Consider the following 17,764-nt stretch of genomic DNA (forward strand, 5'->3'; position numbering starts at 1 on the left):
CTGCGACTAGGATGATGAAGCAGAGGGTGATAAGATTGCTTATAACAGCACTGTAGCACCCAACTGTAACAGGGTTCACTTTGTGTGTTCTCTTCTTGTGCTCCTCCTCCAGCTTCTTGGAAGATGTTTTTATCTGTTCAACTATTTTGTTTCCTTCTATCGCCTCCACTGATTTCTTCTTTTCTGGTTTAGCATCGGATGGTTTAGCCTCGGCTGGTTTACCCTCGGCTGGTTTAGCGGCTGCTGCTGCTGGTTTAGCGGCGGCTGCTGCTGGTTTAGCGGCGGCGGCTGCTGGTTTAGCGGCTGCTGCTGCTGGTTTAGCGGCTGCTGCTGGTTTAGCGGCTGCCGCTGCTGGTTTAGCGGCGGCGGCTGCTGGTTTAGCGGCTGCTGCTGCTGGTTTAGCGGCTGCTGCTGCTGGTTTAGCGGCTGCTGCTGCTGGTTTAGCGGCTGCTGCTGCTGGTTTAGCGGCGGCTGCTGCTGGTTTAGCGGCTGCTGGTATCTCTTCTTTAGCTGGTTCAGATTCCGTAGTTTCAACAGCAGGAATTTCTAATTCATCCTCTTCGTCTTCAACGGTCGTTTCAGTTTCGAGAGAAGGAATGGCTATTTCAGTTTCAGATGTAAATTCATGTTCTTCAACTTCAACGGTCGGTTCTTTTCCCCCACTTTCAGTTTCAACCGTTTTGATAACAACAGGCACTGCAAGAGCTGCAGATATCACAAACAACAAAACCACAAAAAGCCTCATATCTTGAGGATAATAAAATATATCGAACCAAAATGATAAACTACAACAGAAGACTTGATTATCCTGTAAAATGCTTGTACAGTAACACACTCGTACCAGTTATAATTAGACAGTGTACATGTTGGAGTTGGAGACTTTTCTCCAGGTTACTGCCATGTGTTACTTTATATTACCATATTAGGACATGTAAACTTGTCAACCATGTGGGATTTAATTGTTCACATAATCATAACCATATTACCTAAAAGAATCATATTATGTTCACATATTATGAGGGTGGAGGGAGCTTGGAAATGATTATGGAAGTGTGATTGGTACACAGTAGCTACGTGTGGTGTACAGAGGGAGGTATAAAGTGTGTCAAATCTGGCTTACGTATTATGTAAACGATCTTCTGATATATCAGTAAGTCAGTATAAACCTGGTCAGTTGTTGCAAGTGAAAGGTTACGTGGCGGCCCTGGGGTTTGGAGTTCGAGATGTTTATTATTTGTTAATTGGATACGTTAATTAAATGTTAATTGGGACGGAAAAGATTTGAGTCATACTGTTAGTTATTTTACAGTTGTTTTATAATTCGCGATAGTAAGAAAGTTAATTTTACATTATTCATGATTTATTTTTAATAAAAGAAATTTGTAAAAACTGTTAATATTTATGTGTTTTTTTTAATTATAATAACTTGAACAAATGAAATTTGCAGGATCTATTCTGTTATTAAGTTATTATTATTAATATATATCATTAAGTTAAAATCAGTCAACAATTATTAGACAATATAAAATATTTCGGCAAGTTCTCCCAAAACTTTGAATTGCCTCGCTTTAAAAGTTAATAATAAATACCTGAACTAGCTGACTAATCGTGAGATTAGTGTATAACTATTTAAACGTATATCAAAATCATTCAAAATACTGTAATAGGACATTTTCTTCAAACAACAAGGATTTAAAATACAGCAATTACTCCTTTAAATTGAAACCAAAAGAGGGACAAAATTACTTCACCTCTTTGTTAGATAAAAAGCACATTAATTAACTAATTTTTTTGACATCGCTCCTTACTATGGGATTGCAACATAATTCCTGTTCTTGAGAAATTTAAAATATTATATCACGTCATTTTAAGACTGGATATATTTGAAATAACAGTCCTTTATATTAACAGCTTTCCTTAACTTTTTCTCCTCGATCAACTGATTCAGCTATTGTCTAAATGGTCTAACTCTAAAAAATGTCAACGTACTGTAAAACAAATACCTGCGTCACTACCTTTCTGCGAATAGGATGAATTGAAAAATTAACAGTCCTTTATATTAACAGCTTTCCTTAACTTTTTCTCCTCGATTAACTGATTCAGCTATTGTCTAAATGGTCTAACTCTAAAAAATGTCAACGTACTGTAAAACAAATACCTGCGTCACTACCTTTCTGCGAATAGGATGAATTGAAAAATTAACAGTCCTTTATATTAATAGCTTTCCTTAACTTTTTCTCCTCGATCAACTGATTCAGCTATTGTCTAAATGGTCTAACTCTAAAAAATGTCAACGTACTGTAAAACAAATACCTGCGTCACTACCTTTTTGCGAATAGGACGAATTGAAAATTAGGCTCTATCAGAAGATTCGTCACAAAAGCTATATTTTCTACGGAGTTTAAAAAGTTGTTTCAGTTAATAAAGTCTTGAGTCTCACTAAATATTCACTAAATGTCAATGTCCATCGCATATAATTTCTTTGTCCGTCTTGGCATGTTGAATCGTATTATTAACATGTGATATATTTTCCTTCACGACTTTGTCTGAACTCTTAATTCAGCCAACACCTGAAAGATTACACATCATAATTATAGACGTACAAATTATGTGGAAAATAAACTGGCTATTTTAATGTCACATAAAATAAACTGAATTATATTATTTATAAATTGGGACATTAAAAAAACGGCAGAAATTCGGACTCACCACTCGATAAAATATCTGACATCGAGTACTGTTCGATCTTCTTCTTCGTAGGGGGCAGTGGTCTTTACTACTAAGGAATAGATCAAAACCACTATCCTGTAGTGGGATGGAACTCTCTCGTAACCTATCTGAGTAACAACATGTATTAAATGAGGAGGAGGGTCTTATAAATGTACCCTCTCTTTTTATTTAACTTTAATGTCAGTTTGATTGGGCGGAATACGGATGGAAAATACAACTTTTTAAAAGTATACCACACAACTTTAACAAATGATGATTACAAAGAAATTTTGAACTCACAGATCTTCAAGAAACCTAACATAATCCTCGTATCACAGTGCAGAGAGACAGGGTGTATCACAGTGCAGAGAGACAGGGTGTATAACAACCTTGTCTCACTTGTCTCACCTCAGTTCACCTGAATGAGATCATGTACAATACCTTATAGCCTTATGTACTGTTTGAATCTAAAGATACAAACTGTCTTTAAATTTAATGATCGCCACGAAAATTACAAATCAAATCAAAAACATGTCCCATACTAGCCTGTTATCTTAAGATTTTCTGGACATTATGTTATAGCGTCCTCACTCCTCATATCAGAGTATCCGAGGAATGCAGAGTTCATTGTTTATTGTCCAGGTATCTTGTATCCAGTGTTTGACGGTGTTGTTAGGAACAGTGGGTAATTGTTTCAAAGGTATTTAAAAACTATCAAAAATAGGATTGCAAATGCAATTTCAATTTCAATATAAGTTATGATATAAAGATCCGAATATAAATTTATCATTAAATTTATTATACATGAATAAGTTACCAAGTTGTCTGTCAATTATAAAGCATACGAACTTGTTTCGATCTAATCATTTTCCCAAAAGATTAGAAGGAAACATTTCATAGCTTTTTGTAGGTCAACATCAATATTAAAATCTAACATATTGTCTGTATTTTGTACTCAGTAGTTTTAGTAAAAACTAATTAGTGCCAAAACGTCGATTATTTTATACAATTTTACCAGTTATTTACCTTGTTTCATATACTCAAACTCGGTCAGCGGTCTAACGAGACATATGTCTAACATATTGAACGATTGAAATAAAAACCGACCTGTTTTGAAACAATTTGGAGGTTCTCCGGTCAGAACAAGAGTTTTGTTATGGCAAATCGCTCCACTTCCTCCCTTGTTCAGGTATTTCCTCGGGCATTTAAAGGTTATTTTCGTTCCGTTTTGTACTGGCAATTTAGGCACCGTCAAAACTGTTAGTTTATTCGTCACATTCCACCATTCTTCCTCCTGATCTTCGCTCGTACATTTTCCTGCGAGTGAAATGATGACAAAAAATCATTTGACCTGGATATTGATGGTAAATATATGAGGGAACGAACCAAACTTTTTCTGACACGTGATGACAATGTGTAAAGTCATGTGTAAAGTCATAAAATTCGGTAAATGCCTACCAATACCACTCACAAGAACGTCGATTATTCGTGAACTAGAATCTTAATAACCCTGGCCTGATTATAGCTTACATAGTACTATTTTACTATATTAATCAGATTAAAACTCACTGTAGACATTAAGCATCAATTTCGTCTCAGACGGAAAGTTTTGTTCAACTTTTACCACACAAGTGTACTCTATATCTTCTCGTGGGTCGTTAACAGTCAGAGTAGAGATCAGGATATTCCCAGTCAGCTCCCGTTCAGTGGATCCTTGAAATGTTTGGCCTCCCTCCATCCAACTCACCGTAGCATTAACAGAAATTCCAGTAATTTTACAGGAGATGATGTTGTCTTTACCGTGATGTACGTGTTTGTCTGTAGTTGTGACATCTGCAATGTGATTTGTTTATTTAATTGGTTATATTTCATTTTATTTGGATGAATATAACTTGGGCCTCATCACTTAACATCCTCCCAGATTCAGTGCATAAGATGAAGCAAAATAACATTAGATGAAGCAATCTGATAAAAAACAATCATTCAAACAATTTATATTACAAGTTAACGTACCGTAAACGTTAAGATTGACAGTGGTGTCCGAGTGGCTGGAATCAGGTAAGGATCCAGAAGTGACTCTGCAAGTGTAGGCAGTATCTTCATTCACAAGAGTTCCGTTTACAGCAAGAGTTGATGTTTGTGTCCCCCCAGAGTGGTTTCCTTGAACAGCAGCGGTGAACTTTTCAGTTGGAACTGGTCCTGTACTAGTTCGCCAGGTCACTGTTGCTGTTTCTGTCAATCCAGTGATAACACAGGATATGGTTGTGTCTGAGCCCTTCTTCACTTCTTTGTTTACAGATTGAACGTCTGAAGTAAGTTTTAGTAAAACATTTCGATTTTTGGCTCTGAGATAAACATTAGAACTGAAATTAAAAAACAGTATGTAACATGACTACAAGAACATACCATAAACATTAAGATTGACGGTGGTATCCGAGTGGCTGGAATCAGGTAAAGATCCGGAAGTGACTCTGCAAGTGTAGGCATGATCTTCATTCACTAAAGTTCCCTCAACAGCAAGAGTTGATGTCTGAGTCCCTCCGGATTGGCTTCCATGAACATGGGTGAACTTTTCAGCTGGAACTGGTCCTGTACTAGTTCGCCAGGTCACTGTTGCTGTTTCTGTCAATCCAGTGATAACACAGGATATGGTTGTATCTGAGCCCTTCTTCACTTCTTTGTTAACTGGTTCAACGTCTGAAATACATTTTTGTAAAACATTTGGATTTTTGGATCTGAGATAAAAATTAGTACTGACATCAAAAAAACCGTAATGCAAGATGACTGTTAGCGTTTAAGAACATACCGTATACGTTCAGATTGACGGTAGTATCTGATTGGCCGGAATCAGGTAAAGATCCGGAAGTAACTCTGCAAGTGTAAGCAGTATCTTCATTCACTAAAGTTCCCTCAACAGCAAGAGTTGATGTCTGAGTCCCTCCGGATTGGCTTCCTTGAACAGAAGTAAACTTTTTAGTTGGAACTGGTCCTGTACTAGTTCGCCAGGTCACTGTTGCTGTTTCTGTCAATCCAGTGATAACACAGGATATGGTTGTATCTGAGCCCTTCTTCACTTCTTTGTGTACTGATTCAACGTCTGAAATACATTTTTGTAAAGCATTTGGATTTTTGGCTCTGAGATAAAAATTAGTACTGACATCAAAAAAACCGTAATGCAAGATGACTGTTAGCGTTTAAGCACATACCGTATACGTTAAGATTGACGGTGCTATCCGAGTGGCTGGAATCAGGTAAAGATCCGGTAGTGACTCTGCAAGTGTAGGAAGTATCTTCATTCAAAAGAGTTCCGTCAACAGCAAGAGTTGATGTCTGAGTCCCTCCGGATTGGCTTCCTTGAACAGAAGTAAACTTTTCAGTTGGAACTGGTCCTGTACTAGTTCGCCAGGTCACTGTTGCTGTTTCTGTCAATCCAGTGATAACACAGGATATGGTTGTATCTGAGCCCTTCTTCACTTCTTTGTGTACTGATTCAACATCTGAAGCATTTTTTGTAAAATAAATTCAATTTAGGCTGTAAGATAAAAATTAGTACTGACATTAAAAAACCGTAATGCAAGATGACTGTTAGCATTTAAGAACATACCGTAAACGTTAAGATTGACAGTGGTATCCGAGTGGCTGGAATCAGGTAAAGATCCGGAAGTGACTCTGCAAGTGTAGGCAGTATTTTCATTCACAAGATTTCCGTCAACAGCAAGAGTTGATGTCTGAGTCCCTCCGGATTGGCTTCCTTGAACAGAAGTAAACTTTTTAGTTGGAACTGGTCCTGTACTTGTTCGCCAGGTCACTGTTGCTGTTTCTGTCAATCCAGTGATAACACAGGATATGGTTGTATCTGAGCCCTTCTTCACTTCTTTGTGTACTGATTCAACGTCTGAAATACATTTTTGTAAAGCATTTGGATTTTTGGCTCTGAGATAAAAATTATTACTGACATCAAAAAAACCGTAATGCAAGATGACTGTTAGCGTTTAAGCACATACCGTATACGTTAAGATTGACGGTGCTATCCGAGTGGCTGGAATCAGGTAAAGATCCGGTAGTGACTCTGCAAGTGTAGGAAGTATCTTCATTCAAAAGAGTTCCGTCAACAGCAAGAGTTGATGTCTGAGTCCCTCCGGATTGGCTTCCTTGAACAGAAGTAAACTTTTCAGTTGGAACTGGTCCTGTACTAGTTCGCCAGGTCACTGTTGCTGTTTCTGTCAATCCAGTGATAACACAGGATATGGTTGTATCTGAGCCCTTCTTCACTTCTTTGTGTACTGATTCAACATCTGAAGCATTTTTTGTAAAATAAATTCAATTTAGGCTGTAAGATAAAAATTAGTACTGACATTAAAAAACCGTAATGCAAGATGACTGTTAGCATTTAAGAACATACCGTAAACGTTAAGATTGACAGTGGTATCCGAGTGGCTGGAATCAGGTAAAGATCCGGAAGTGACTCTGCAAGTGTAGGCAGTATATTCATTCACAAGAGTTCCGTCAACAGCAACAGTTGATGTCTGAGTCCCTCCGGATTGGCTTCCTTGAACAGAAGTAAACTTTTCAGTTGGAACTGGTCCAGTACTAGTTCGCCAGGGCACTGTTGCTGTTTCTGTCAATCCAGTGATAACACAGGATATGGTTGTATCTGAGCCCTTCTTCACTTCTTTGTGTACTGATTCAACATCTGAAGCATTTTTTGTAAAATAAATTCAATTTAGGCTGTAAGATAAAAATTAGTACTGACATTAAAAAACCGTAATGCAAGATGACTGTTAGCATTTAAGAACATACCGTATACGTTAAGATTGACGGTGGTATCCGAGTGGCTGGAATCAGGTAAAGATCCGGAAGTGACTCTGCAAGTGTAGGCAGTATCTTCATTCACAAGAGTTCCGTCAACAGCAAGAGTTGATGTCTGAGTCCCTCCGGATTGGCTTCCTTGAACATGGGTGAACTTTTCAGCTGGAACTGGTCCAGTACTAGTTCGCCAGGTCACTGTTGCTGTTTCTGTTAATCCAGTGATAACACAGGATATAGTTGTATCTGAGCCCTTCTTCACATCTTTGTGTACTGATTCAACGTCTGAAATACATTTTTGTAAAGCATTTGGATTTTTGGCTCTGAGATAAAAATTAGTACTGACATCAAAAAAAACCGTAATGCAAGATGACTGTTAGCATTTAAGAACATACCGTATACGTTAAGATTGACGGTGGTATCCGAGTGGCTGGAATCAGGTAAAGATCCGGAAGTGACTCTGCAAGTGTAGGCAGTATCTTTATTCACAAGAGTTCCGTCAACAGCAAGAGTTGATGTCTGAGTCCCTCCGGATTGGCTTCCTTGAACATGGGTGAACTTTTCAGCTGGAACTGGTCCAGTACTAGTTCGCCAGGTCACTGTTGCTGTTTCTGTCAATCCAGTGATAACACAGGATATAGTTGTATCTGAGCCCTTCTTCACATCTTTGTGTACTGATTCAACGTCTGAAATACATTTTTGTAAAGCATTTGGATTTTTGGCTCTGAGATAAAAATGAGTACTGACATCAAAAAAACCGTAATGCAAGATGACTGTTAGCGTTTAAGAACATACCGTATACGTTAAGATTGACGGTGCTATCCGAGTGGCTGGAATCAGGTAAAGATCCGGTAGTGACTCTGCAAGTGTAGGCAGTATTTCCATTCACAAGAGTTCCGTCAACAGCAAGAGTTGATGTCTGAGTCCCTCCGGATTGGCTTCCATGAACATGGGTGAACTTTTCAGCTGGAACTGGTCCAGTACTAGTTCGCCAGGTCACTGATGCTGTTTCTGTCAATCCAGTGATAACACAGGATATGGTTGTATCTGAGCCCTTCTTCACTTCTTTGTGTACTGATTCAACATCTGAAGCATTTTTTGTAAAATAAATTCTATTTAGGCTGTAAGATAAAAATTAGTACTGACATTAAAAAACCGTAATGCAAGATGACTGTTAGCATTTAAGAACATACCGTATACGTTAAGATTGACGGTGCTATCCGAGTGGCTGGAATCAGGTAAAGATCCGGTAGTGACTCTGCAAGTGTAGGCAGTATCTTTATTCACAAGAGTTCCGTCAACAGCAAGAGTTGATGTCTGAGTCCCTCCGGATTGGCTTCCTTGAACATGGGTGAACTTTTCAGCTGGAACTGGTCCAGTACTAGTTCGCCAGGTCACTGTTGCTGTTTCTGTCAATCCAGTGATAACACAGGATATAGTTGTATCTGAGCCCTTCTTCACATCTTTGTGTACTGATTCAACGTCTGAAATACATTTTTGTAAAGCATTTGGATTTTTGGCTCTGAGATAAAAATGAGTACTGACATCAAAAAAACCGTAATGCAAGATGACTGTTAGCGTTTAAGAACATACCGTATACGTTAAGATTGACGGTGCTATCCGAGTGGCTGGAATCAGGTAAAGATCCGGTAGTGACTCTGCAAGTGTAGGCAGTATCTTTATTCACAAGAGTTCCGTCAACAGCAAGAGTTGATGTCTGAGTCCCTCCGGATTGGCTTCCATGAACATGGGTGAACTTTTCAGCTGGAACTGGTCCAGTACTAGTTCGCCAGGTCACTGTTGCTGTTTCTGTCAATCCAGTGATAACACAGGATATGGTTGTATCTGAGCCCTTCTTCACTTCTTTGTGTACTGATTCAACATCTGAAGCATTTTTTGTAAAATAAATTCTATTTAGGCTGTAAGATAAAAATTAGTACTGACATTAAAAAACCGTAATGCAAGATGACTGTTAGCATTTAAGAACATACCGTATACGTTAAGATTGACGGTGCTATCCGAGTGGCTGGAATCAGGTAAAGATCCGGTAGTGACTCTGCAAGTGTAGGCAGTATCTTTATTCACAAGAGTTCCGTCAACAGCAAGAGTTGATGTCTGAGTCCCTCCGGATTGGCTTCCTTGAACATGGGTGAACTTTTCAGCTGGAACTGGTCCAGTACTAGTTCGCCAGGTCACTGTTGCTGTTTCTGTCAATCCAGTGATAACACAGGATATAGTTGTATCTGAGCCCTTCTTCACATCTTTGTGTACTGATTCAACGTCTGAAATACATTTTTGTAAAGCATTTGGATTTTTGGCTCTGAGATAAAAATTAGTACTGACATCAAAAAAAACCGTAATGCAAGATGACTGTTGGCATTTAAGAACATACCGTATACGTTAAGATTGACGGTGGTATCCGAGTGGCTGGAATCAGGTAAAGATCCGGAAGTGACTCTGCAAGTGTAGGCAGTATCTTTATTCACAAGAGTTCCGTCAACAGCAAGAGTTGATGTCTGAGTCCCTCCGGATTGGCTTCTTTGAACATGGGTGAACTTTTCAGCTGGAACTGGTCCAGTACTAGTTCGCCAGGTCACTGTTGCTGTTTCTGTCAATCCAGTGATAACACAGGATATAGTTGTATCTGAGCCCTTCTTCACATCTTTGTGTACTGATTCAACGTCTGAAATACATTTTTGTAAAGCATTTGGATTTTTGGCTCTGAGATAAAAATGAGTACTGACATAAAAAAAAACCGTAATGCAAGATGACTGTTAGCGTATAAGAACATACCGTATACGTTAAGATTGACGGTGCTATCCGAGTGGCTGGAATCAGGTAAAGATCCGGTAGTGACTCTGCAAGTGTAGGCAGTATTTTCATTCACAAGAGTTCCGTCAACAGCAAGAGTTGATGTCTGAGTCCCTCCGGATTGGCTTCCATGAACATGGGTGAACTTTTCAGCTGGAACTGGTCCAGTACTAGTTCGCCAGGTCACTGTTGCTGTTTCTGTCAATCCAGTGATAACACAGGATATGGTTGTATCTGAGCCCTTCTTCACTTCTTTGTGTACTGATTCAACATCTGAAGCATTTTTTGTAAAATAAATTCTATTTAGGCTGTAAGATAAAAATTAGTACTGACATTAAAAAACCGTAATGCAAGATGACTGTTAGCATTTAAGAACATACCGTATACGTTAAGATTGACGGTGCTATCCGAGTGGCTGGAATCAGGTAAAGATCCGGTAGTGACTCTGCAAGTGTAGGCAGTATCTTTATTCACAAGAGTTCCGTCAACAGCAAGAGTTGATGTCTGAGTCCCTCCGGATTGGCTTCCTTGAACATGGGTGAACTTTTCAGCTGGAACTGGTCCAGTACTAGTTCGCCAGGTCACTGTTGCTGTTTCTGTCAATCCAGTGATAACACAGGATATAGTTGTATCTGAGCCCTTCTTCACATCTTTGTGTACTGATTCAACGTCTGAAATACATTTTTGTAAAGCATTTGGATTTTTGGCTCTGAGATAAAAATTAGTACTGACATCAAAAAAAACCGTAATGCAAGATGACTGTTGGCATTTAAGAACATACCGTATACGTTAAGATTGACGGTGGTATCCGAGTGGCTGGAATCAGGTAAAGATCCGGAAGTGACTCTGCAAGTGTAGGCAGTATCTTTATTCACAAGAGTTCCGTCAACAGCAAGAGTTGATGTCTGAGTCCCTCCGGATTGGCTTCCTTGAACATGGGTGAACTTTTCAGCTGGAACTGGTCCAGTACTAGTTCGCCAGGTCACTGTTGCTGTTTCTGTCAATCCAGTGATAACACAGGATATAGTTGTATCTGAGCCCTTCTTCACATCTTTGTGTACTGATTCAACGTCTGAAATACATTTTTGTAAAGCATTTGGATTTTTGGCTCTGAGATAAAAATTAGTACTGACATCAAAAAAAACCGTAATGCAAGATGACTGTTAGCATTTAAGAACATACCGTATACGTTAAGATTGACGGTGGTATCCGAGTGGCTGGAATCAGGTAAAGATCCGGAAGTGACTCTGCAAGTGTAGGCAGTATCTTTATTCACAAGAGTTCCGTCAACAGCAAGAGTTGATGTCTGAGTCCCTCCGGATTGGCTTCCTTGAACATGGGTGAACTTTTCAGCTGGAACTGGTCCAGTACTAGTTCGCCAGGTCACTGTTGCTGTTTCTGTCAATCCAGTGATAACACAGGATATAGTTGTATCTGAGCCCTTCTTCACATCTTTGTGTACTGATTCAACGTCTGAAATACATTTTTGTAAAGCATTTGGATTTTTGGCTCTGAGATAAAAATGAGTACTGACATCAAAAAAAACCGTAATGCAAGATGACTGTTAGCGTTTAAGAACATACCGTATACGTTAAGATTGACGGTGCTATCCGAGTGGCTGGAATCAGGTAAAGATCCGGTAGTGACTCTGCAAGTGTAGGCAGTATTTTCATTCACAAGAGTTCCGTCAACAGCAAGAGTTGATGTCTGAGTCCCTCCGGATTGGCTTCCATGAACATGGGTGAACTTTTCAGCTGGAACTGGTCCAGTACTAGTTCGCCAGGTCACTATTGCTGTTTCTGTCAATCCAGTGATAACACAGGATATGGTTGTATCTGAGCCCTTCTTCACTTCTTTGTGTACTGATTCAACATCTGAAGCATTTTTTGTAAAATAAATTCTATTTAGGCTGTACGATAAAAATTAGTACTGACATTAAAAAACCGTAATGCAAGATGACTGTTAGCATTTAAGAACATACCGTATACGTTAAGATTGACGGTGCTATCCGAGTGGCTGGAATCAGGTAAAGATCCGGTAGTGACTCTGCAAGTGTAGGCAGTATCTTTATTCACAAGAGTTCCGTCAACAGCAAGAGTTGATGTCTGAGTCCCTCCGGATTGGCTTCCTTGAACATGGGTGAACTTTTCAGCTGGAACTGGTCCAGTACTAGTTCGCCAGGTCACTGTTTCTGTTTCTGTCAATCCAGTGATAACACAGGATATAGTTGTATCTGAGCCCTTCTTCACATCTTTGTGTACTGATTCAACGTCTGAAATACATTTTTGTAAAGCATTTGGATTTTTGGCTCTGAGATAAAAATTAGTACTGACATCAAAAAAACCGTAATGCAAGATGACTGTTAGCGTTTAAGAACATCACAATGCTGGCAAGCATGACCGCCGCTCTTATATTCACAATACTATTTACCCCCTTTACTATTTACCCCCTTTACTATTTACCCCCTTTACTATTTACCCCCTTTACTATTTACCCCCTTTACTATTTACCCCCTCTGCTATTTACCCCCTTTACTATTTACCCCCTTTACTATTTACCCCCTTTACTATTTACCCCCTTTACTATTTACCCCCTTTACTATTTACCCCCTTTACTATTTACCCCCTTTACTATTTACCCCCTTTACTATTTCCCCCTTTACTATTTACCCCCTTTACTATTTTCCCCCCTTACTGTTTACCCCCATTCTAATTCGATAGAAATAGTTATTTGGAGGATTTCAAAAAATTTGTGCAAAATACGCGCCAGCATGTTATACGAAATTAGGTAATCACAATGCTGGCAAGCATGACCGCCGCTCTTATATTCACAATACTATTTACCCCCTTTACTATTTACCTCCTTTACTATTTACCCCCTTTACTATTTACCCCCTTTACTATTTACCCCCTCTGCTATTTACCCCCTTTACTATTTACCCCCTTTACTATTTACCCCCTTTACTATTTACCCCCTTTACTATTTACCCCCTTTACTATTTACCCCCTTTACTATTTACCCCCTTTACTATTTACCCCCTTTACTATTTCCCCCTTTACTATTTACCCCCTTTACTATTTTCCCCCCTTACTGTTTACCCCCATTCTAATTCGATAGAAATAGTTATTTGGAGGATTTCAAAAAATTTGTGCAAAATACGCGCCAGCATGTTATACGAAATTAGGTAAAAAACCCAAAATCGCCATATTCAGGTGCCTTAAAAACCACGTTAAAAATGAGTAAGAGATCTGAAACTTTGCAGGGTGTCTAGACGTTGACCAAATCGAGTGTAAATGAAATCTCAAGTTTCAGGAGTATCGGGAAGTGGGTTTCCTGGAACCCCTGTTTTACAACAGATTGTCGTGAAGTATAGTATATAATATGTATATATGTATAGACGCTTTGGCAGTCAATTGTAGCCTACATGTAAGTGTCCGTAGATTCAAAAGTATAAAAGATAGAGTCATTTCGAACCACAGGTTTTAAAGATAATTGTTTATACTTTAGTTTACATTATATTGAAAAATAATTTAACGTCATCATCATCACTTGATGACGTCATCAAGTTAAGTGTTTTTAAAACTTGATTTTTGACAAAATAACAACTTTTAAAATCGATTTTAAACCATTAAGGAGTAATTTTATTCAAAATCTGAGGATATTTTCATCTTAGATAATTGTTCAAGCATTCTGAAAATCTACCGGAAAATGTTCCTACTTTGCTCCTTCATAAAGATATTCGCTATTGAAGTTAGTGCTTTTTTGAAGAATAATTGTATAAAAACACAAAAGTTGTGAATCAGTATTCTCTGGTGTTGGGCCATCCCTTGGGTTGTGGAGCTCAATTGTGCTATCTAAAGGTCTAAATTGTGTTATAGGCTAGTTTTAAAGTTGAAAATCGAAAAGTTGCACACGTGGGGACACGCCCAAATTGATTTAAAATTGCTAAAATCACTGAAAATTGTTATTTTCACGATTTTTATCAACTTTGGAGTCCCGTTGTGATTCAAGTTCTATTTGAATTTTTCTGAAACTTTGCATGCTTATCAAACTATATATAAAATACCACTATGCAAAAATTTACGGTGATTCAATATTGTATGCGCACGCAACGTCCGCTTAAAGTTTGCACGTGCGAAAGGTGAGCATTTTGCTCATTCGTGATTTCGAATATATTCTGCTTTCCCACGATATTTAAATGGCATTATATATGAAATGAGTAAAAAGTGCCATATTCAGTGTGCTATCGACAGATATGCCTACCTAAACACAAGGAAATGTTTTAATGCAATTTTAAGACGTTGAAATTGCATCTTTATAATTATTAACTTATAACTGATTAATTAAGTTATCAGTTGACCCTGACATTAAACAAAAAGAGTTGATCGTTTACCAAAACTCATAATCAATAATTATGGGTATAGTAGACAAATACTGTTTTAAGCTTTTTGACAGAAATCTGTTACTGGAAACTGATGGAAACGCTAATTGATACCCAAAACTAGAATGTCGAGTTCACGCTTTGATCATAATTTCCCAACTCGAAATACGTCTACTAAGTGACAGAACATAAGGTTTTGACGAAAACTGTGACCTTCATGGTTTCTCACAACTATGACGTAAATTGATTTGTAACAAATTGAATTCCTTTGCTTATCGACTAACAAAACACACCTGACAATTTTCACCTACGTCAGAGATAACCTGTTCTAGTGTTGAATTCTCGTGGGTTGTCTGTTAAACGTGTAAAATGAAACCCTATTGACCATGGTGTTAATTTTTTAGTACGGATTGCGTAACAGCAAGAGTACTGAGTAACCATATATGGTGAGGAATGAAGATACAAGAACAAAATTTAATAATGTCGTCATATAATTAATGATGATATCTGACGCGATTGTGACGTAAATTGCTGGGAGTTTCCTGGCTGTAGTTAATTAAACCAGATTGTAGCATGAAGTATAAAAACCCACCTCTCGCTTCAGTCTTGGAAAGATTTTTTCAAGTTGTGTCCTTTGTTATAAAAGCTTTGAAATATTTATTTTGCTCATTTTCCCTTGTAAGTAATGATTTTTTGGCCTTGTGTCTGTCAAGGTCACAAATAATTTTACGGCTTTGCATACATCGGGCACCTTCTTTGTCTGCCTCTACGTGGCATAAATGTGAAACAAAATCATATTATTGAAGCTTTATTGCGACCCTTAAATAAAAATATACATTAAATTTCATTTAATTAATTTGATTATCTTAGTCTTTGCGTCAGTCATTTTCAGTTTTCCAAATAAATTATTTCATACGGTCATGTCACGTGATCGAGACAACATTTTAAACCTGTGTCCTGTTTGGTGATACGGAGTCAGTGTTCAGAAATGCATGTTTTAAGTTGGTTTTAATTGTCGGGGGCCCTTGCACTTTTAGAAAAACCTTATAGCTCGACTGGAGAGTGGCTTAGCCCTAAATGATATGATTGGATCCACTGAAACAAGTTATTAGTATTACAAAGTGCTAGTTCTGGCTAAATCGCATTATGGCATTATTTTCTTCGGCCTCCTTGATCATCTTTTTTTTGTGAAATTGAAAAAAGTTATCCTGGAATTTTATAATGTCCGTTAACGTAATATTCGGTAAAATCACACATGATAAGGGGTTGTCCTCTTTTTTCATCCGTATACTGTTAAATATGTAAAATAGGAGGTTTTCAGTAACCAATAATTTATTTTATGTAGTGGATAACATTTGCATCGTGCAATAGCTGACATGTCAGGACCCAGAGCTCAACTTATAACGGCCTGGTCAGAGAGAATAAAAATCCAGGTATGTCCAATTATAATCATATCGACAAAATAATGCATCGTTTTATTTTCATACCAGACATTTATTATATAGGTATAATAATTGTAGTTTTGAGTAAACATATTTTGTTGCACATTTTGTTCAAACTTTGTGTCTAGTGTACTCATTGAGTCATTTGAGTCTTGAGTACTACTCAAAACTCACGCATAGCAGTTGATAATACAACATTCCATTTCCAATGTTAGAGAGTTACGGTATTCATTACGCATAATATTGGTTCAAATAATGGGGAGCAGTGCAGCTGTATACACTGTCTAGTACAAACTCCAGTGGTTTTAGGCTGGGTGAGTTAACTCTCAACTATATCAATTTTCATTTTATTAGTTTTCGTTAATTTAAGGGACCATAGTTATAAAATATAAATATAAATCTTATTATTTTGGTCTCGTAAAAATATATTAGAAGCTCCTCAATTTTCAGAATATGGACAGTAATATTGATTATTAATTGAATTATTACAACCTCTTTGTATAAATCAGTTAAGACTTTTTCGAAAAGGTGACATCCGTTTAATAATAATTATTTTTCAGGGGAGTGAAAATGACAAAATCTCAATTATTTTATCATGTTGTTGCACGGTCAATTAGCTGTATTGTGGATACTTATTTTATTTCCGGAAAAGATATTTTAAGAAGTTTCATAAAAAGCATGTTTTACAGGAACTTTGGAGTCAAGTTGTCTCAAATCCAACGCTCATTTATGGGTTGGCATCCTCTGAAGCTCCTGAAAATTGTCATGTCCAGAGGGTGAGTAAAACTGTTAATTTAATGATTACCCCATTTTTTTGGATCCTTTGTTATTAAATTCAGGTTGCTGTAGACTAAAACACAAAATAGATTAGTAATAGTGTCAATCTCGAGTTTGTTTAGATTATTAGACAAAGCTTTTTTTAAGTCAATGAAAATTACAGGAAAACGATTACCTATGTGAAAATACGACAACCGGGGGTGGAGTTCTTGTACTGAAACAGAAAAACATTAAATGTAAAACGACACAAGCTCAGAGATCCAAGAAGAAAGAAAGAAAACAAAAAGTTTGTAACTTAACTTTGATATTAAAAAAAAGCTTATCAAAGTACGATTAGATTAATGATAATTACAATCGATTATTTTTTACTTTCTATACAATTACGAGAAACATTGGCAGGCTTATAAAGCTAAGGTGAGTAAAAACAAACATGGACAATGCAGAACAGAATCCCTATCATTTGGAATTAATTTACACAACGGATTCGAAAGACTAGGCCTAGAAGAACAGCTGTGCAACAATTCAAAAAATGTAAGATTATAATTATTTGCATCCATAACTGTTTGTTTCTGACTTGTAATTAATTATGAGACATTTTTGTTTTATTTAGCTGTAAAATTGTGCAGCGTAAAATCATTATAGGTCGCATAAAATTTACACTTTACCAATATTTACATTAATTATAATATTGCACAAAATTGCAGGAAAAATGTCATTCATACGAAAATAAGACAACAGGGGATGAAGCTGTCGCACAAAAAAAGAAACCCGTTAGAAAAACAAGAGCTCAGCGAAACAAAAAGAAAGAAGAAAAACGAAAAGTTTGTAAAATTTGTAT

At 37.4% G+C, this 17,764-nt stretch overlaps 1 protein-coding gene across 1 annotated transcript; it reads right to left on the reverse strand.

The window, feature by feature from the left end:
- Nucleotides 1-2,534: 2,534 nt before the first annotated feature.
- LOC134814383 (mucin-22-like) lies at nucleotides 2,535-16,327 on the reverse strand. The gene is made up of 24 exons (XM_063822481.1): nucleotides 16,324-16,327; nucleotides 12,308-12,598; nucleotides 11,910-12,200; nucleotides 11,509-11,799; nucleotides 11,108-11,398; nucleotides 10,707-10,997; nucleotides 10,309-10,599; nucleotides 9,908-10,198; nucleotides 9,507-9,797; nucleotides 9,109-9,399; nucleotides 8,709-8,999; nucleotides 8,311-8,601; nucleotides 7,911-8,201; nucleotides 7,510-7,800; nucleotides 7,112-7,402; nucleotides 6,714-7,004; nucleotides 6,314-6,604; nucleotides 5,916-6,206; nucleotides 5,516-5,806; nucleotides 5,116-5,406; nucleotides 4,723-5,016; nucleotides 4,457-4,542; nucleotides 2,730-2,837; nucleotides 2,535-2,570 (listed from the first exon to the last, which is right to left on the reverse strand). The coding sequence occupies exons 1-24, from the start codon at nucleotides 16,325-16,327 to the stop codon at nucleotides 2,535-2,537; spliced, it is 6,057 nt and encodes a 2,018-aa protein (XP_063678551.1).
- Between the last annotated feature and the right edge of the window lie 1,437 nt (nucleotides 16,328-17,764).

Source organism: Bolinopsis microptera, chromosome 4, assembly GCF_026151205.1.
Source record: "Bolinopsis microptera isolate Bmic1 chromosome 4, MBARI_Bmic_1.0, whole genome shotgun sequence".
NCBI lineage: Eukaryota > Metazoa > Ctenophora > Tentaculata > Lobata > Bolinopsidae > Bolinopsis > Bolinopsis microptera.